Raw genomic sequence first — 21545 nt, forward strand, 5'->3', positions numbered from 1 at the left:
TCATTATTATGCTTTCATTGAGGATCATTTTCCTCCTGCTTAAAGAGTACCCTTCTGCATTTCCCTTAGTGTAGATCTGCTGGGATGAATTCTCTCAGGTTTTGTTAAAATGGCTATTTATTTAGATTTCAATTTTGAAGGATATTTTCTCTGGGTGTAGAATTCTAGCTTTGCAATTCTTTACTTGAAGAGCTTTCAAGGTGCCCATCTTCTGTTTTCCGTTGTTTCCATCAAATAAGTCAGCCCATTGTTGTTGCTTTGAAGGTAAAATGTCTTTTCTTTTTTTCTTCAAGATTCTCTTTGTCTTTGTCTTTGGTTTTCAGCAGTTTTGTTCTGGTTGCTTTTCTTTAATTTAACCAACTTGGAGTCATAATGATTCTTGGATCTGTGGCTCCAGGTCTTTCAGTCTGGGAAAACTTTCTGTCAGTATCTCTTCAAATATTGCTTCTTACCCATTATCTGCCTCCTGTTTATCTAAAACTTTAATTACAACAATTATATCACTTAAAAAAAAAAGTGCTGTCCTCTATGTGTTGGTTATGCTTGTTTGTATTTTAAATTTTTTTATCTATTTGTGCTTCAATCTTAATATTTAAACTGACCTATGTTCCAGTTAATTTTTTTCTTCTACTATGACTAATCTGTTGTTTAACCTATCTACTGAATTCATAATATAATGATTATATTTCATAGATTCCATTGCTCTGGTAAAATAGTTTTTTAAAATCTGTTTTTGAACATATGAATAATAGTTTTGGGGGACAACTTTAATTTTTTTAAATTTCAAATTTACAGAAAACTTGTAGGAATGGTGGAAAGCATTACTGTATATCTTCTACCAAGAGTTACAGTGTGTTACATTTTTTTCCCCATTTGCCTTATCATCCTTTCCTCCATGCACAGGTGTTCTCCCCTGCCACATTCACACACATTATTTCTTTCTGAACCATTTGACAGGATGTTGCAAATGTCATGCTTCTTATTTCCTAAATTCTTCAGTTGAGTTTACTAAAAACAAGGAATTCATCTTACATAACCACAGTACAACTATCAAAATTAGGAAGTTTAATATTGATATAATACTATTGTGTGATCTACAATCTGAATTCAAATTTTTATCAGTTCTTGCAATAATGTCCCTTATAGCTACATTTTTTCCCAATCCAGTGATTTAGGATCATGCCTTACAATTACTTGTCAGGGATATTTAGTCTCTTTTAATTAAAATAATTCTTCCACCCTTATTTGTCTTTCATGATCTTGATATTTTTTAAGAATATAGAACAATTACTTTGTAGAATGTTCTTCAATTTTGGTTTTTCTGATGTTCCATCATGATTAGATTCAGATAATGCATTGTTGCCAGAAATAGCACAGAAGTGATACTGTGTCTGTCTCAGTATATTGTCTCAGTCTGTTGGTTTGTTATTGGTGTTACTGACTTGGATAACTTGGTAAAATCATACTGTCTTTGTGTGTGATCCACCATAAAGCTACTGTTATTGATTTGTAATGAGTAAGTAATTTGTGGGAGAAATATTTGGGGACCATATAAATATTATGCTCCTCACCAAACTTGTGCCCAGTGTATTTTAGCATTCATCAGTGATTCTTGACTGAATCAATTATTACTATGATATTTGCAAAATGATGATTTTCTAAATCTATTATCCTTTCTACATTTATTACTTGGCATACCTAGGGAAAGAATAACTTTTCCTTCAACCCCATTTATTAATTTTGCAGACTTAGGAATTCTTATTTAATTGAGAAGATTATAATCCATCAATCTAATTTTTTCTTTTAGAGAGTTGTGGGGACAGAAGGAGAGAGAGGGAGAGAATCCCAAGCAGGCTCCACACCTAGTGTGGAGCCCAATGTGGGGCTCGATCTCACAACCCTGAGATTGTGACCCAAGCTGAAATCAAGAGTTGGATGCCCAACTGACTGACCACCCAGGCACCCCCCACCCTTGATCTCATTTTTAAATCTAATGCTCAAATAGTCCAGATATGGCCATTTCAAACCCCCTTAGGCAGGCTCTTATGGACTTTTGCAATCTTCTTTGAACTTTCTTTACTTGCTGGCACAACACGATGTGCCACAACAGGATCATCTTTTATTTTATCTGCCCCAGCATTGGAATCAGTCATTTCTTTAAGGCATCCTCCTTTCCTTTAGTGGAGAAAGGTGTTTAGAACCTAAGATCTGGATACTTCAATATGATCATTTTGCTACTAGAGTGTCATTGTGTCTAGGCTCAGTGGAGATAAGAAACCTCTATTTCTGTCTCTAATCTGTGAATTCATACTGATACTCCAAAATTTAATCTAACACCAGAAGTCTTATCTTAGTTTTTCCCCTTCCTATTTGTAAATCCTTTCTCCAAGTGAGAAACCTGGCTCACATTATCCTTGGCATATCTACCCATTTTCCCAGTCTTAGGTTCACAGAAAGCAGTTCCAGAATTGCTAATCCTACCACTATAAAAAAACATGTGCACTAACCCAGTGTTTAGTATTTGTTAAAAGATTTTTGTCTTTAGACTGAGGGTATATAGTCAAAACTCTGTATTCAAAAGTAATTATTTTTCCCTTCAGTGTGATTGTTACTCATTTGAAATATAGTTGGACTCATTTGTTTCTGTTTATATTCCATTTTTTATTTCTTTTCCTTCCATCATTGTTAATTTCATCATCATCATGTGTGAGTATGTAAAACATTAACATGGTCCCCAAACCCAAAATGACACAAAAAGCTATATTCAGAGGAGTATTACTTCCCCTTTTTCACCCCACCCACCTTGTTAATGCACCCTCATTAGTTTCAAGTTCAACCTTCCTTATTTTCCTTTTGTAAATATAAATAAATAATTATCTTATTAAAGCATTAGCCTAAGCACAGGCATCAAATTTAACACATCTAGTAGCCGCTAGAAAACTCTCTGGGGATGGAGACTGGCTGGTGCCATCTTTACGCTCTCCCTTTGCCGTGCTCCAGAGTACCAACATTTCCTGGAAGGGAGCTTTTGCCTGTTTGGTGCCCTGGTTTTTGCAGCTGCTACCCAGAGGACATCCCTTGATCCCCTGGCTCTAGTAGCCGGGGATGGGGTAGGGGCTTGCATCCCTGTGTCCCAGGAGACTGTGGCAGTCAGAGAGGCAGTTCTTGGCAGGATGCCACCCCCAGGGCATTGCATAGATAACAGACAGAAGCACACCCCCCAGTCCTGTGAAATAGGTCTTTGTGCCTGGCCTGGAGCTGTGGTCTGAGGAGCAGGCTTCAGGTTTGTCAGACATCTAGTGGCCTGTAGAGCTGCTTTCAAGGAACATAGGCTGTGCATACCATCTGGGTGTTCTCCCTCTGCCTTGCTCCAGCTAGCCTGTATCTCCCAGAAAAGAGCTTATTTTCTCTTCTTTCTTATGCAAAAGTAGCATACTATATATGCTTTCTTGCCCTTTGCTTATTTTGACTGAATGCAAATACATCCTGGAAATCACTCCTTACCACACCTTCTTTAGTTTTTATTTACAGCTCTATAATATACCATCGTGTGAATGTACCATAGTTGATTCAACCAATCCTCTGTTTGTTTTATCCCAGTATTTTTTCAATAACCAATAGTGATGTTCCTTGTTCATATGTATTTTTGTATTCTTTTTTTTTTTAAAGATTTTATTTATTTATTTGAGAGAGAGGGAGACTGAGAGAGAGAGCACATGAGAGGGGGGAGGGTCGGGAGGGTCAGAGGGAGAAGCAGACTGCCTGCCGAACAGGGAGCCCGATGCGGGACTCGATCCAGGGACTCCAGGATCATGACCTGAGCTGAAGGCAGTCGCCCAACCAACTGAGCCACCCAGGCGCCCTGTATTTTTGTATTCTTGAAGGTGTACCTTCAAGGTAAATTCTTAGATATGAGCCAAAAGGTAAACTCACTCGTGATTGCATTAGATATTGTCATATTCTCCTCCCATAGAGGTGGGGGACATTCCCACCAGCAGCGTATAAGAGGTCCTGTCAAGAGAATGTGCTGTCAAGCTTTGTATTTTTACCAGATTTCATCATTGAGAAACAGTAATGCAGCATAGTTATAATTTCTCATATTATGACCTAAGTCTATCTTTTCATATGTTTAAAGGTCATTTAAAAACATTTGTGGATTGTCTCTTTGTGACTTTCATTTATTTTTCTGTTGGGTTTTTAAAACTCTTAACCCCCTCAGTTTTAGAGTTTTTTATGTATTAGGGATGGATATTAGCCCTTTATCTGATGTCTGGTAATCATGGTTATTTTAAAATTTGTGTGAGTCTCTGAATCTCTTTATTTTTTATTTTTATTTTTTTTTAATACTTTTGGATTTTGGTCATTCGTTCCTCTTTACTGGTAGGCCTGGCTGGTTTTGACTGAATGCCAGACTTTGTGTATGAAACATTGCAGAGGCTGTAGGTGGTGTTATTTCCCTCTCAAGGTGATTTAACTTGGGTAGGTAAGCTTGATCAAGGCTGATCAGTTTAAAGTTTGTCCTCCCTGTAAGGGGGTAACCCTTCTCGGGTTGAATCTGAGAGTCTGGGGTCTTTGCCCTCCTCATCAGCAGCCCTGAAAGCTATGTCCTCAGCACAGTGAGACTCCTATTTTCTCCTTAGGTTTTTAGCCTTGTAGTAGTTGCTTTCCAAGGGTTTGTCTGTCTCCTCAGAGCATGTGCTGTGTGGGAGGCAGCAGATGCCCTGAGGGGACCCTGCACCTCCAGGCTCACATCTCTGCAGCTCACCCTTCTCCAGGATGCTGGCCTATCACTTTTTGTCCCCTCTTCCAACATGACAAGACCACCAGGAGCTGTAGGCTGCTGCCATCTTGCAGGCTTTATTCCCCACACGTTGAGCTGGCAAATACCCGGATGAGAAAGTGTTGGCAAGTGCTGGGCTCCCTTGAATGTGTTCCCCTGTCCCCAAGGTTGCAGCCTGTAAAGTCCTGCTGCCTTGATTATTTGCTCCTAGCTTCAAGCAGCTCTTCTTTTATATTTATCTAGCTTTGATAGCGCTTCTCAAACAGAGGGGTTATTCTGATACTGGTTATTCTAACACAGCCGGTGGCAGGAGTCATCTCTCCACTTAGCACATTTCATTGAATTTGTGTGGAAATGAGAGAACACAGTCAAATCGACAAAGCATTTTAAAATCAACAAGGAAATTGGCCTGCACATCACCACTGGGGAGGGTAGAAGTTGGTACCACCTTTCTGGAGGGCACCGATTTATCTCAAACTCTTTAACAATTGCCCTTTAGCAATTCTGCTTGGGTGGTGTTTACCCCAAGAAAATAATCCGGATGTGTGGGAAGATTTATTTACAAAGATTCTAATCCCAGTCAATAAAATTGGAATCAGAATCCTAAGTATGCAACAATAGAGGATTTGATAAATTGTGGTGCTTTAATACAATGGAATATTATGGAATTCAACATTACAAATGATGTAGAAGAATATGCACGCATGATAATGATCTATTGTTAAGCATAAGAGATAGTGACAGGGCATGTGCAATATGGTCCAATTTAAGAATGCATATACAGATACATGAATATAAGACTGGAATAATGAATATAACTGGTGTCATTGGGTTGTTGGGTATCCCCCCTTTGTTATGCATATTTAAATTTTTTCCCATTTTTGGAAAGTTACTTTTGTTCCAAGAAAAAAATTCATACCCTTAAAAAAGCCCTGATAGTAGGCCCAGTTGATGATATTTTCTGGCAAACATTTTATTTTATACTGGTTGCCTGAGCTCTCTCTTTATGCCCTCAGTGGTGTTACAGATTTCGGCAGAAATGTACCCACTTCGGGGTGCCTGGGTGGTGCAGTCAGTTAAGTGTCGGACTCTCGGTTTTGGCTCAAGTTGAGATCTCAGGGTCATGAGATTGAGCCCCTCCTTGGGCTCCACGCTCAGTGTGGAGTCTGCTTAAGACTTGCTCTCCCTCTGCCCCTACTCACCCTCTCAAATAAATAAATAAATAAATAAATAAAAAATCTGAAAGGAGGGAAGGGAGGGAGGGAAGGAGAGAGGGAGGGAGGGAGGGAGGAAAGAATGTACCCGCCTTGAAAATACTTTGTGGAACAGAAGACCTCCATACAAATATAAATCAAATTTTTTTAATTTAAATTCCCACTAGTCAAATTCAAACAGAGGCTTCACTGGTTTCTGTCAGTGTTTGCGAAAGCCTTTTTAGTAAGGAGTCTTTTAAAAAAGTAAACAGATTCGTGACAAGGACTTGGATTATAAAGGAAGATTTACCTCCTAGGAGAAAAATCGAATTTCCTTTTGAAACCGATGGGCAAAATTGAATGAAATTGCTTTTGTAAACCTGATATCAAGATTTCGGCACACCATCCTTATCCTTTGTTGCTTTCTTCTTGAAGGTCTGCTCCAAGACGGCAATCACCAGCTATGACCTGTTGGGCTTCGAGATTGCTTCCTAGGAATGTCCGTTCCTTGGGCACATCACCAAAGAGCCAGAGAGTTGCGGATTGTCATCGACACCATGAGGCCTATGGGTACTTCTTACCCATCCAGACGAGATGGCAGGACAATGACCAGTATGGCCACGTGAACAATGCCGTGTACTACAGCTACTTCGACACTATTATCAACCACTACCTGATCAGGTAGGTTTGGCTTCTGAGCCCCATGTCCTTCTGTCATTCCTCCGGCACGCCCTTTGCTGGGAGTTCATGCAGGGCATGATGGGAAGAGATTCCTTCCATCTTCTTCTGCTAGGGCACCTTTTTGTTGAGCCCACTGAAAGTCAGGTGATTCAACAGGGGAACAGGAGGACCGACATGTGAGTGAGGAAGTGTCACCCTGCTGCTCCTGCAGTCTCAGGTGTTCGTATATCTTGGTCCTTTGCACTAAATTGGCGGCAAATGTGCAGGCTTTGCATCTCAAATGAGCATCTCCACAAAAAACCCCCCACATCTATTTAAACTTGAGCAGACAATAACATCAGCCCTCGGGCCTTTTTGTGAGAAAAGCAGCTGCTTCCCCCAAACAGGGCACATAAGGGGGAAGGAGAGTAAGGATATAAAGATGTTGTTATAGCCTCTGAATGCAATGATGACATGATTGCCTTTTGATGTGTGTTTGCAAGGTGGTTAGTATATATTTGGTTAGTATAATTCTCAGTATGAAAGATTGTATTGTAAAAAGAAAAAAAGATTGTGTCGTATAGACAGATCTGAGTAAATCCTACCGCGACTTTGCATTAGCTGTGCAATTTTGATCAACTTATTTAACCATAGTGAGTCTCCTATAAATATAACTACATCTATTGAGAGCTTTCTCTGTGTCTAGCACTGTGAAGCATTTTATACAGACTTTCTAAATTGAGGTATAACTGACATATAATATCATACTTGTTTGAGGTGAACAATGTAATGACTCGATATTTGTATACATCATGATCACCACACTAAGTCTGTTACTATCCATCACCATGCAAAGTTACAAAACCTTGTTTTTTTTTCCTTGTGATGAAAACTTTTAAGATTTACTCTTCTAGCAACTTTCAAATGTGCACGACAATACTATTGACTAGAGTCACCGTGCTGTACATTACATCCCCATGACTTATTTCTTTTATAACTGGAGGCTTGTACCTCTTGACCCCCTTCACCCGTTTTGCTCACCCTCCAGCCCCTCTCCCCTGTGGCACCACCACTCTTTTCTCTGTATCTATGAGTTTCATTTTGTTTTTAGATTCCACATATAAGTGAGTTCATATAGCATTTGTCTTTCTCTGTCTGACTTAATTTCATTCATCATAATACCCTCAAGGTCCATCCATGTTGTCACAAATGCAAGGTTTCATTATTTTTTATGGCTGAGTAATATTCCATTGTGTATATATACAATATAAATATATATCTATATCTATATAGATATATATATTTGTGGATTTTTTTTTTGCATAACAAGTTTATTTTTTTAAAAGGCATATATAGACAATAAACAAAGTAAACAATCAGATCTTCACTTCTACCCAGTCTTATCTGTCCTAGAACTGTTCCATTAAGTTCCAGTCTCTAAACATCTTAAATTTCAATAATCGTCCTCTTCATCAGAGTCCATGACTTTTCTTCTGTTGAATTTAACTGTGGTTTTCTTTTCTGTTTGTTGGCTTACTTTTTCAAGGATTTCTATTAAACCTTGTTTATATATATAGATATAGATATATATCTATATATATACTTCATCTTCTTTATCCATTCATCCATCAATGCATATTATGTTTTTTCCATATCCTGGTTATTGTAAATAATACTGCAATGAACATAGGGGTGCATATATCTTTTCAAATTAGTGTTTTCATATAATTCGGATAAATACCCAGAGGTGGAATCATATGGTATTTCCATTTTTAATTTTTTGAGGAACTTCCATACTGTTTTCCATGGTGGCTACACCAATTTTACATCCCTACCAACAATGCACAAGGGTTCCCTTTTTTCCATCTCCTTGCCAAAAGTTGTTATTCTTTGTCTTTTTGAAATAGCCATTCCAATAGATATGAGGTGATATCTCATTGTGGTTGTGATTTGCATTTTTCCCTGATGATGAGTGATACTGAGCATCTTTTCATGGTCTGTTGGCCATCTGTATGTCTTGTTTGGAAAAGTAGCTATTCAGATCCTCTGCCCATTTTTTAATTGGAGTGTTTGCTTTTTTGTTATTGATTTGTATAAGTTTTTTTTATATATTTTGGATGTTAACCCCGTATCAGATTTATGACTTGCAAATATTTTGTCCCTTTCAGTATGTTGCCTATTCATTTTGTTGATAGTTTCTTGTGCTGTGCAGAATCCTTTTAGTTCGGTGTAATCCCACTTGTTTATTTTTGCTTTTGTTGCCTTTGTTTTTGGAGTCAGATCCAAAATATCACCAAGAGCAATGTCATGGAGTTTACCACCTACATTTTCTTCTAGGAGTTTTATGGTTTCAGGTCTTCTATTCAGATTTAATCCATTTGAGTTAATTTTTGCATATGGTGTAAGATAGTAGTCTAGTTTCATTCTTTTGCTTGTGGCTGTCCAGTTTTCTCAAAACCGTTTATTAAAGAGACTATCCTTTCCCCATTGTATATTGTGGCCTCCTTTGTTGTAAATTAATTGACCAAATATGCATGGGTTTATTTCTGATCTGTCTATTCTATTCCATTGATCTATGTGTCTGTTTTTTATGCCAGTACCATACTGTTTTGATTATGATAGCTTTGTAATATAGTTTGAAATCAGGGAGCATGATATCTACAGCTTTGTTTTTCTTTCTCAAGATTTCTTTGTCTATTTAGGGTCTTTTGTGGTTCCATACAAATGTTAGGATTGTTCTCTATCTCTGTGAATTTTGATAGGGATTTTGATAGGGATTGCATTGAAGCAACCTTATTCAGTCAGTGACTGGTGGGAGCTGGTGTATAAATACCCCAGCTTCCTCACCTCTTGGATGAGATAACTGTGAGCCACCCACTTTACAGAGGCTCCCAGCTTCTCCAGGGGGATTAAGCTCCAGTTCCCAGATTGGTAGTTTTTTTTTAATTGAGTTAAAATTTATATAACATAAAATCTACTATTTTAACGAATTTGAAGTGTACAAGCAGTCACTTTCATTTCCCCTCTCCTCCCTTCCCTTGGTAACCATGAATCTACTTTCTATCTCTATAGATTTGCCGATTCTAGACATGTCATAAAAATGGAATCATACGATATGTGGGCTTTCGTGTCTGTCTTCTTTCACTTAGCAAGATGTTTTCAAGGTTGATCCATGTTGTAGCCTCTATTATACTTCATTCCTTTCTATGGCTGGATAGTACTCAATTGTATGGCTATGCCACATTTTGTTTATTCATTCATTGGTTGATGGACGTTTAGGTTGTTTCCACTTTTTGGTTTTTAAGAATAATCTCATCATGAGGGCTCCACCCTCATGACCTCATCTAAACCTAATTACCTCCCAAAGGCTCCATCTCCTAATACTGCCCTATTGGGGGTTATGATTTCAAAATATGAATTTTGAGGGGAATATAGTCATGCAGTCCATAACATGGCATGTTTGTGGCTTTTGAATATCTCTCATCTATGAACCTCGGAAGTTGATGTGTAGGTAATGATGATTGAGTCCTTTATTCACTGAGGATTGTGTCTGTGTGGTCCCAATTTGTTTGAAACTGTTTCACACAAGACCTGTTTCTGCTAGTTTGGAGGGGGTGGGGAGGGGTTAGCAGCATGTAAGGAAGAATTCCTGACAGAACAGAGTGTCCTTTCTCACGTAGGGGTCTCCAGATATTACACATTTACTCCAAAATTGTGAAAATACCCCTGCCACCATGTACAGGGACTTCCTAGTCATGACATACTTTTTCTTGGAGATCTGAGGATGGTCTAAGAGGTGGTTCACTGACTGTCAGAAGCCAAGCCAGCACCACATAAAGGTGTGAGAACACGGGGAAGACCAGCTAAGGGGAGCCAACCTTGTCTCCATCAGTGTGAGGTAATATGAGGAAGGGCAGCTGGTCCAGCCAAAGCAACGCATCCCAGGCTGGCTGGCACACTCACCTCCTTTCACCTGGCTCTCTACGGATGGGCAGTATTGGACGTGCACCAAACACCCATGGGATAGTCAATGAGCAACATCCCCGTCTAGAACATTCTGTCTTTGAGGGGGATTTTTCTGTAGGAGAGGGGACCAGGGAGTTGTGGAAGGCATGGCGGGGGAGGCTGAGAGAGACAGCGGAAGAGGCTGCAGCCTGCCCAAAGTTCCCATCACTTTGACATGCGGAAGGGGTTAAGTCATTCTTGAACAGTTTACCGCTCATCAATTGTAATTAAATATGTTTATATTAAATTATGTTCTGTAATTAATGTAAAATCCTTTAGCATGTGCTGTTATTAGAACCAGATGCTGAAGTACCAACAATATTTCAACATGACTGTGCTGCCTCACCAGCTGTCTGACTGTAATTACTTTAATCTCAGCTTGTTATCTAATTATCACCTTTGTAAAGGGAAAAGCACTCTCTAATGCTTACTGATTGTTTCAGAGGATGAGGAGGAGCGGGGAACAGCTGTCAGAGGTCGTGGGCCCTGCTTATCACAAGGAAGGAACTTATCCTAAAGCCTATTCAGGGCAAAACTGCTGGGGGAAAAAAAAAAAAAGCCGTCCTGGGCGGGAACGGGGGCCTGGCCCGTGAGGGGGGACAGTTGAAGGATGGTGAAGTGGTGAAGGATGCGGCCCCTCCTGTGCACATACTGTCAGGTGATACCTGCCTCTTCCAGGGATGGCTGGAGGACAGGTTACCCACTCTGTGTGACTCTGTTGCTTTGTCCATCACATGGAGACGGTCACAGTGCTAGAGTCTCCCTCAGAGGACAGTTGGGAAGATGCAGGGAGATAATGCATATGATGAAGCCCTCAGCACAGTGTTTGACAAGATGCACATACTCAGTAAATGTTAACCCTTCTTCTTCCTTTTTTTTTTAACACATTTATTTATTGATTGATTGATTGATGTAGTGTTCCATGATTCACTGTTTGCATATAACACCCAGTGCTCCATGCAGTACGTGCCCTCTTTAATACCCATCACCGGGCTAACCTATCCCCCCACCACCCTCCCCTCTAGAACCCTCAGTTTGTTTCTCAGAGTCCACAGTCTCTCATGGTTCGTCTCCCCCTCCGATTTCCCGCCCTTCATTTTTCCCTTCCTACTATCTCTCTTTTTTTTTTTTTTTTTAACATATAATGTATTATTTGTTTCAGAGGTACAGGTCTGTGATTCATCAGTCTTGCCTTCTTCCTTTTAAAAAAAACTCACTGCTGGTTTTCTCCATCTTAGCTTTTATAGCCAAATCTGAAACAATTGAAAATGGATATCTACATGCCAGCAACTTGGTATTATCAGGTTGTTTTCCAAATTATGTTTAAGTTCTGTCCTTTGGGGACTGAAATTTACCTTTCCATTGCTTTTTCAGAAATGGTTCACCAAATCAGTCAAGAGTATAAATAAGTATTGTCAGGGAAATCTGGAAGCTCTTAAGGGGTATAAACTGGTTTGGAGTATCTTTCAGGACTTCGTGTATACATTTGCATGTCAGCAGTTGATGTGGCTAACTGTAGTTCATTCCAGAATGATCATTAAAGCATATTCCCTTAAGATGTTTTTTAGGCTTTTAATATCCTCCCATGCTTCACCTCTCAGGAGCTGCACTCCCATCAGAGGGGAGTTGGCACCACTCGCCCTGCCTTGAAAATAGCACGTCCATCTCCCCCATTAGACTGTGAGCTCCTCAAGGGCAGGCGGTACCTTCATCGTTTATCTGTACCGAGTATATTGCCTTGCTGGGCACATATTTTGTCTGCAGTGAGTGTTCCCTGAAAGAGCTACACAAAATAACTCATTATCGGACCATGCGGGTTCACCCGGGGTTTTTTCTTTCCCAAAGGTGTGAAGAAGCACCCCTCCCGGGGTTGTGCAGTAGGTCTGTCTCTCATGATTGTTCTTGCCCCCTCATTGTTGCCTCGTCCTCATATCAGGAAACTGCAGAGCTGGCCTGTGGGGGAGACCTGTCCGAGCTCCCAGTGGCGTCTGACCGAAATGGTGATGAGTCAGCTGTGTCTGGGGCAAGAGGCCACAGCCGGCCTACTCCAAGGCACGCAACCCGAGGAGGGCAAAGCAGTGGGTCTCTAATGGCAGGAATGCCCAGCTGCAAAGGGGGCTGCTTTATGAGCAGGGGCTCCCACTGATCATCAGAAGAGCATAAGCATTACGAACTTCACGTAAACTCCCTTCAGTAGAAGGTATAAGCCAGGCTCTGGAGTCACTCTTTGTTAGAGTGTCTTTGCCTATTGAAGGAAATATCTCCAAATGAGAGAAATTGCCCAGCAACGATTTCCTGAAGGAAATGTCTGCCTGTAGTCTCATCTCCCATCACTTTCCTCTCGGTTCTTTTCTCTCGGGCAACAGCAAGCTGCCTATGATTCCTTCCCAGCAGCTTGCTGAGGCTCAGCCCTGCCTTTGATCCACCCGTTGCCCCTTCCTGGCATGCCCTTGCTCCTGTTCTTCAACGCTCTGACTCTTCCCAGCTTTTGGTGACCATCCCACCACCACCTGTCAAGTAGACTACGTGCCCATTCTCTCTATTCCCATAGGCTCCTGGATTTTCTATGTCAGAGATCCACAAACTCTTCAGTAAACAGCCAGCTACTAAATATGTTAGGCTTGGTTGGCCATGGGTCTCCATTGCAACTACCCAGCTCTGCTGTTGTAGTGGGAAAACAGCCATAGGCAACATGTCAATGAACACGTGGCTGTGTTCAAATAAAACTTTATGGTAGCTCCCTACTTACTTGACTTTCTCTGTGGTCTTGTGTTTTTATAGCTTGAGTCATTGTACTGGCTACTTGGTCATAGATTGTTAGTCTACCATTGCTGAATTGTTCCTCTTGTAATGACCTGTCACCCTAATCTGAGCTCCTCAAGCTAGGAACTTTAGTGTCTTCGCCTTGATTTACCCCCAAAGCAGAGCTGAGACAAGATCTTGCCTACAAGTAGTTTGCTTTAGAAATTGATCCCAAGGAGCAAGAGTGGAGACCTAGGATGTATGAACTAAAAGAAGGAAAGCCAGCCCAGGGTGTCTGAGCTGAGCAGCAGTGTGGGCCACAGTGGCTGAATTCCACTGGGGATCCCTGAGGAGCCGTGTAAAACAGGCCTCAGAATTGTCTGCCCCCAGGGCAGAAATGGGGAGCCCTCATCTACTGGTTCCATCCCTCGTCGGTCAAGGCTCGCCGCACGTGGTGTTAGCTCCCCGATTTTCCCAAGTCTGTGCAGGTGTCAGAATCATGGAGCAGATTCCTGCCACCTCCCATGAAGTGTCTGCTGGGGCAGAGACCCCGGGGAGGCAGAAGAGACTTCACGCTGCCGAGGCAGGGTGCCGTCAGGTCACTCCTCGGCATGGCCAGTTGCTGCAGCAAGGCTGGAGTAGAAAGGAAGCTCCAAGGGGATGTGAGGCCGCCTCACAGAGGCGTCCCACACGTGTAACGTACATGTCCTGTCACCTAGCATGGGGACTTGTGTGTGCCGAGGAGCACTGGTTAAGAGGGCGCCTGCCGGAGCCCGACTGCCCACGTTTCCATCCTGGTTCCACTCCTTCCTGAAGGTGTAACCCTAGGCAAACTCTTCAGCGTCTCTGTTCCTCATTCCCTCACCTCCAAAGTGGCAATAATAGTTCTTTTTTTTTTTTTTAATTTTTTTAAAGATTTTATTTATTTATTTGATAGAGACAGATAGTGAGAGAGAGAGCGAGAGAGAACACATGCAGGGGGAGAGGCAAAGGGAGAGGGAGAAGCAGGCTCCCCGTGGAGCAGGGAGCCCGATGTGGGACTCGATCCCAGGACCCTGGGATCATGACCTGAGCCGAAGGCAGACGCTTAACCGACTGAGCCACCCAGGTGCCTGGCGATAATAGTTCTTACAGCAGAGGCTGCTGTGGGGTTCAGAGTGCTTAGAAAAGGACCCGTGTCATGGGCTCAGCAGATGTTAGTTATTAATAGGCACTTAGCAAATACTAAAGAATTTTTAACAGTGGCCTTTTGTAAGTCAACGTGGCTATCTTTGCTTATTTATTTTTTTGGTTTTATTATGTGTCTTTATTTTATTCATTCATTGTATCTGTTAAAAAATGGAAAAGCGAAAGACAAATCAGTAGGGCCACATGTCTCCAAGAAAATGTGAGGAAATATATTTCTTCGAGGATGTGAAGGAATTTTCCTATGTGTTTTCTTTTTTTAAAGATTTTATTTATTTATTTGACAGAGAGAGACACAGCGAGAGAGGGAACACAAGTAGGGGGAGTGGGAGAGGGAGAAGCAGGCTTCCCGCGGAGCAGGGAGCCCGATGCGGGGCTCGATCCCAGGACCCTGGGACCATGACCTGAGCCGAAGGCAGACGCTCAATGACTGAGCCACCCAGGTGCCCCTCAAGTCAGTGTTTTACTTGGTAAACATGTCTGAGACCACGTATCCCTGGCTGCTAAACACCATGGCGGACAGGGCTAGAAAGGTAACAGCTTTATTTTGAGCAGGGGGCAAAGACAAGGCAGCACTTTATATGTGTTTTCTTTTTTAAAAAGATGTTTGTTATTAAAGTATAGCTGGCCCACAATGTTACATTATTTCAGGTTATCTTTGCTTATTTTTGAAAATAAAATATATTCTTCCCAAACTGAACTTGAAATACCTTACCACGTAAGATGCATACAAATCATTCTTTTTTTACTAGAAATAGAAAATAAGAAGATAGAAGATAAGGAGGAAAAAGACCTAAAACAGCAACCTCATGCTGGTGTTTTATGAGATTATTGAGCATGATATTAATCTCTGAGCTTCCTGGCACCCAAGAAAACAGGAGAACAAGATGAGCCATGCAGTTCTCATTACCTGATAGAAGAAAACATGGTATTTCTTCCAGAGAAACAGACTATTTTTTTCTCTCATATTAAATTCTAAAAGAAATTTAAAGGCGTTTCCCAAGCAGGCTTGACCCGTGCTCAGCGCATTGGGTGCTCAATGAATAAAGGAATAATGGGAAGTGTTTTCAGTAGCAGATTTTGTAAGAGGCAGCATCCTGCTGCTGATGACTGGTACAAAAGAGGGACTCTACTGCTAAGGTTTGGAGCCGGGGTGGAGGACAGAGGTCAGTGGGTCTGCCACTGGGGGAGGCGGGGGTTGGGGGCTTGAGGAGCAGCCGGTAGGTCTTTTCGGCTGCCCTCCTTGCTGACCCCCCACCAGCATCTACTGCTTCCTCTATCCCGTGGTCTCGTTCCTTATTCCCCACCTTGGCCTCGATGAGCAGACTCTGAGGGCAGCTTCCTCCTGGGGGCAGGTGAGAACAGCCTTCCTGTGGCCCTCGGCCAGTGGCCAGCGCCAGGCTGCTCTGCTGGGGAGGCCTTGAGCTGCCCCAGGCAGGCAGGCATCCTACGGGGCTCAGTCGTGATTTCTCCTGCTGACTGGCATCTCCCAGACCCCAGACAAGGCCACACTCCCTCTTGAGTACATTTGCATCTCAGGGCTTCTATTAACAGATGGATCCTCTGTCAGTCTGAAGGCCTCAGTTAAAATACTATAATCTGTCTCCTTGAGCCCAAGGAAATCTCATTATAAATAAAGTAATCTCATTTGCGGGTGTGTTCTATAACCCACAGGCTCAGAAATGTACGGATACAGTATGCCTGGGAAGTAGGGCTGTCAGATTAATACATTGTGTGAAAATTGGGGCCGGAGGTCACCAATCTCCTGATACACAAATCTCCCTCTGAGAATCTCATTTCATTCAGACTATCGTTAGATTAGAAATACCCTAATTATCCCACTGAAATTAAATTACTTTATGTTAGGGTGATATAATGAACAGCCATAAAGAGGATATATACAACCAATCATCTTATTAGTCACAGCAAGACCAGACCATACACTAAACGGACCTTGCTGGTTATTGTCAGCTAGTCTGTCACACAAAAAAGGGACGAGGGAAAGAGGAAAATGAGAGAGGTTAGCACTGGTTCTGCTTCGGGCGTGTCGTGTGTTTTTTCCTGGACAGGTGCAGGTTCCTCCCGTGTTCCTACATTGCGTTGCTAGGAGTTTCTCCCCAAAGACACCACCCCCGGTCATTAATGAAAGAGCTATGAGGAGTCCACTGCATTCTTGACCTTATTCACTGCCGTGGTGGTGTGAGGCCTATTGACTTAATGAATAGGACCAAGCATTCATTGCCCTTCACTTTTTTATCCCACAGACCTTCACAGTGCCTGTCAAGTGATACTACTCTGTTGCTAAGGTACACTTGTCCTCCACAGAAAGCCTAACCTCCATCACTTGTATTTGTTGATAGTGCTTGCTGCTATGATTACCCACAAATCTCAATAACCTAACCCAATAAATGCTTATTTCTTGTTAAAATCACTAACACAGTCCAGCGTGTGTGCACGCGTGTGTGCGCGCGCGTGTGTGTGTGTGTGTGTCCATGCTGTCGTTGGAGAACCCACCTTGTGGCTCTGCCCCGCTCTGGCTCAGAATTCACAGTCGTGGGACTATTGATGTTTCGGGGCGGGCTAATTCCTTGTTATGGATGGAGGGCTGTCTCGTGCAGTGTAGGATGTTTAGCTCATCCCTGGTCTCTCCCATTAGATGCCAGTAGGACATTCTCCCAGTGTGACAACCAAAAGTGTCTCCAGACATTGCCGAATGTTCTTGGGGAGAGGGGGACACAGTTGCCCCCAGTTGAGAACCACTGCTCTACATCAGTTGGGCCTTCTGTGTCCATCAAGGAGTTGGGAAAACACAGCAAGGAGGATTCTGCAGGTTTTTATAAGCCACGCCTGGAAGTGGCCCACTGCACTTCCACCTGTACTCTGTGAGGCAGGAATCCCATGGCCTCACCTAACTGTAAGGGAAATGTAGTCTAGAAGCGTCTCCAGGAGAAGAAGGAAATGGAGCTTGTTCAACATGAGGCATTTCCTGCCACACTGACCTTCTTCAAGGACAAACCAAGGATACACCAGAACCTGAGATTTGATACCTCCCTTTGCTAGCACGTGAGGCTCTCAAGACTGCTGGTTGCCACCACGGGAGCCCACCTACGCCTGCCTTTCTGTGTCTCTGCCTTCCTTTGCCTTCCTATCAAAGCTCATCTGTCTTGCCTTCCATTATTTGTGCAGAGCCCTGATATCTAACTAATTCAATAATCTAATCCATGCTGATGTAGAAAAGGAAGCTGCTGGGTTATTGTGCAACTCTTCTGAGGAGCATAATTATGAATTTTTAACAGAAACAAAGGGCAGGAAAACATGTGAGCCACTCTAGCAGATTGGGCAGAGGGGAAGGGGCAGAGCTCCGGGTGGACTCTGTTTGGGCAACGTGGTCATAACGGGATTGTTACAAATAGAAAAAATATTGACAGTAGTTTAAAGATTAATACCATTATCTTAGGTAGATCTTTTTATTAAATGATAAGCAAATAAGAAAGAATTTAACAAAATGAGCATGCTATGGACTGCAGGTTTGTGTCCCTCAGCACACCCCTGCCCAGGTGGGGCAGTGCCCCTGCCAGGCCCTCTGCCTCAGGGGTTTTCCTGTCTCTCTTCTATTGGTTAATTTTTCCTTCTAGTTCTGCAGCTGAAAGGTCACTTCCTCAGGGATGCCTTCCCGATGTGCTGACTAGGTCTACTTCCCCTCTCCTGGGCTCTCCTAGTACCACCCTACCACCCACTACCTGGCATATACATTGTCAGGGTTGCAGTTTTTCATTTGTTGGAATAAGTATTTGAAAGCATCCTGTCTCCATTGTTTGTTTGCAAATAATGAGCCGTGACTAATAGCTGTGTTCATTATTGTATCCCAGGGCTTGGCACATAGTAGGTGTGAACACATTTTTCTTGCGTGAGTGCATTAAGGATTTGGTCTGTCTGGAAGTATTCCTCCATCAGGCTTGACACTGTAACGCAACCTGTTTGATTCACTGCAAAGCTGCTGACAATTTGGAAATCTGATTTTTAGGTTTTTGAGGAGTGCCCCGAAGAAAGCACAGGTAGTCAGTGAAAAGAACGGTATGGCATTCATTAAATCTTTGTCACCTTGACTTCATTGTTTCTACTGGAAATCTTAGAGAGCCTGGAAACCCCACAGTCCTCCAAGGCCTTTTATTTAAAATGTGTGTCCCCAGGCCAGGCTTATGTGACTAGCAACCCCAGGAGCCTGACTCTGGTCAGAAAGCAGGGCTTGCAGGTAGATAGCCTGGTTTGGGGTAGGAGAAGACTGCAAATCACGTAGCAGTGACTCCAGCCCTCTGAGTTCACTAATTCCCAGCCCAGGTTAAGGGATGGGGTGAGCAGCCTGCCACTGTGTAGACGTGAAAGTGGGAGGAAGGCTGGGCAGCCCCTCGAGAGCCTCAGCCTCTTATGATTCACGCCATGCAGCCACCTCTCAGCTCTGAACAGAGTGAGGTATGAAGTCATTTCCAAAGCAGCATCTATGAAATTCCATTACACGGTGCTTTTCAATTTAAGGGGAAAGACCTTTGCAGAAACTAATTTGCGTTTGCTTTAATCATGGAGCTCAGAGACAGCACACTTTCCCCATTGATGCGGCTAAAACGGCTCACACTGGTTTTGCAGATTGGGCTTCCCTCCCCCCACCCTCACCCCCACCTCAGCTCCTGGGTTCCTTCTGTGGTGGTTGTACATCCCCTAAGTTTTGCAATTTTTGAGACACAAAGGGAGTAATTATATTCAGTCCTCCTGGTGAATGTAAATGTTTTGGAATCAGAACCCAGTTGAAAAACACTCGGAGTTAAATCAAAGCAGATGGAATTGCTCTAGGAAGGGGATCATCTTGTGCCCGTTTCTTCTCCCCTGACTGCCTCTCTTCCTCCCAGGGAGGGTCTCTTGGATTCCCCTTGTTCTCTTATTCACTGACACCACTGTGATTGTTCTTGAGACCTGGAGAAGGATGGCCAGGGACTGGAGAAAGTGAAAAGTACTTGGTCAGGAGTCAGGAAACCTGTGTCCTGTCTCAGCTCCCCTGTTGACCAAATTTAGTCCCTTGGGAGATTCATTCAGCCTTTCAGGGTATCTCATTTATCAAATGAAGGCAATAACACTTACCTTGACGATCACATGGGGTTTGGGGAGAGATTGGGTGAGGTAAAACCTGGGGAAGCGCGTGAGTTCTCCCTGCAGATAAGGGGCTGTTAGGGAGTTGGTGATACTGGTTTACTAACGAAAGACTTCGTTACTGACCCCACACTCCCCAAGGTAAATTTCACAGCTGCTTGAGATTCTGCTGGGTTTGAAGCTTTATGGCTCCTGGAATCTCTGTGAAAATAGAAAGATTCGGGGGGAAAAAAATCACACTAAGTAACCCATTTTCAGTAATCAAACATTAAGCAGGGATTTGTTTATCAGACAACCAGTGACTTCTTGGGGGGGGCGGGAGAATAAAGAGATCGATGTGTGGAAATAGGTAGGTTTTACAGGTTGGAAGTTTTGTGGGTGTGTTGGGGGGAAGAGTGGGGGGCGTTGTGAATATCTTTATAATGTGGTGTTCTGACAGACTTGTCAACACAGACAAGGTACAATGGATAAGGTACAGGATGATAACACATCAGGGACTGGATTAAGTATTTCACTTGCTTAGTGAATATTAGTCATTCTTGTTGGCTGTTAGCAACTAAACATACTTCCTGTGACTATAGGAATCACCTCCCCCACAACACACACCTTACAGAAGCTGAAAATGCCAGATACTTGTTTTCCCAGCCTCCTTTGTGGCATCCTAGCTGCGGGCGAATGATCCGGGCTCTGCCAGTGCATCTGCCCAGGCTGTGACCCAGCAGCTGTTGATGTGTTGAGGTGGGGACGGCTGAGGGTGGTGGAGCGAGGGCAGCTTCGTCCCGCCTGAGCCATGACCGTGTTTCTGGTGTCAGCATCCATAGTGTGTCTGGGGATAGTGGCTGTGGCCGGGGGTTCTGTAAGGGACTTGCTCTGTGATGTGATTTTGGGTGTTATTCCTGGCAACATTGGCTTTAAACCTGTTTTTCAGCCTTTCTGGAGAGCTCTGGGCTCTCCAGAATCCTTTCGATAAATCCCCTTTCATCCTAAATTAGCCAGACTTCATTTCTGTGGGTTGCAGCGCAAAATCCTGATGATAATATATATCTATGTCTGTATCTATATTTATATAATATACTTAAATCTTCACAACAGCCCTATTGAAATTATGTATCTGTTGCTTTCATTTTAGATCATGAAACTGAAGTGCAGGGGTAGAGGGGTCAGGCAAAGGTGAGTAGCTATTTCAGAGTAGAACCATTGAACTCTAGCGTCTGGGCAGGTGAGCATGAGGGGGCGGAGCATTACCTGCTGGAGGACCCAGGTGGGACCTGACTGACCTGGCACAGAAAGAAGGAGCACTGAGCGACTAAGGCCCTGAGTCAGCCCTGCTAATCTACAGCAGCCCTCCTCACCGGGGATGCTTTCCAAGACCCCTCACCCACCGGGGATGCTTTCCCAGACCCCACTGGATGCCTGAAACCGCGGATAGCAATGAACCTTATATATACTATGTTTTTTTCCCATACATACATACCTATGCTAAAGTATAATTTCTAAATTAGGCCCAGTCAGAGACGAACAACAATAACTAATAGTGAAAAAGAATGGTTATAACAATATACTATCATAAAAGTGATGTGAATGGGGTCTCTCTCTCTCAAAGTATCTTCTCGTCCTGTACCCTTATCTTCTTGTACTCCCCCTTCTTCTTGTGATGATGTGAGATGATAAAATTCCTCGGTGATGAGATGAAGTGAGGTGAGTGATGTAGGCACGAGGACGTAGCGTGAGGCTCCTACTGACCTTCTGGCCCTACGTCGGCTTCGGGACCGCGGTTGACCGCAGGTACGCGAAACTGTGGAGAGCAACACTGCGGATGAGGGCACTAACTGTATTCGCAG

At 43.0% G+C, this 21545-nt stretch overlaps 1 protein-coding gene across 2 annotated transcripts in view; it reads left to right on the forward strand.

Moving 5' to 3' along the window:
• The window catches only part of LOC102733322 (uncharacterized), a 171433-nt gene that overhangs the window by 77708 nt on the left and 72180 nt on the right, over positions 1-21545 (forward strand). For both annotated transcript variants that reach the window (XM_081798393.1, XM_081798392.1), the window contains exon 2: positions 6409-6654. In XM_081798393.1, coding sequence (XP_081654519.1) covers positions 6437-6654 — 218 coding nt within the window. In that variant the 5' untranslated portion in view covers positions 6409-6436. The remainder of the gene's footprint in view (positions 1-6408; positions 6655-21545) is intronic.

This window comes from Leptonychotes weddellii, chromosome 11 (genome assembly GCF_054177405.1).
Source record: "Leptonychotes weddellii isolate Sample4059 chromosome 11, ASM5417740v2, whole genome shotgun sequence".
Taxonomy (NCBI): Eukaryota; Metazoa; Chordata; class Mammalia; order Carnivora; family Phocidae; genus Leptonychotes; species Leptonychotes weddellii.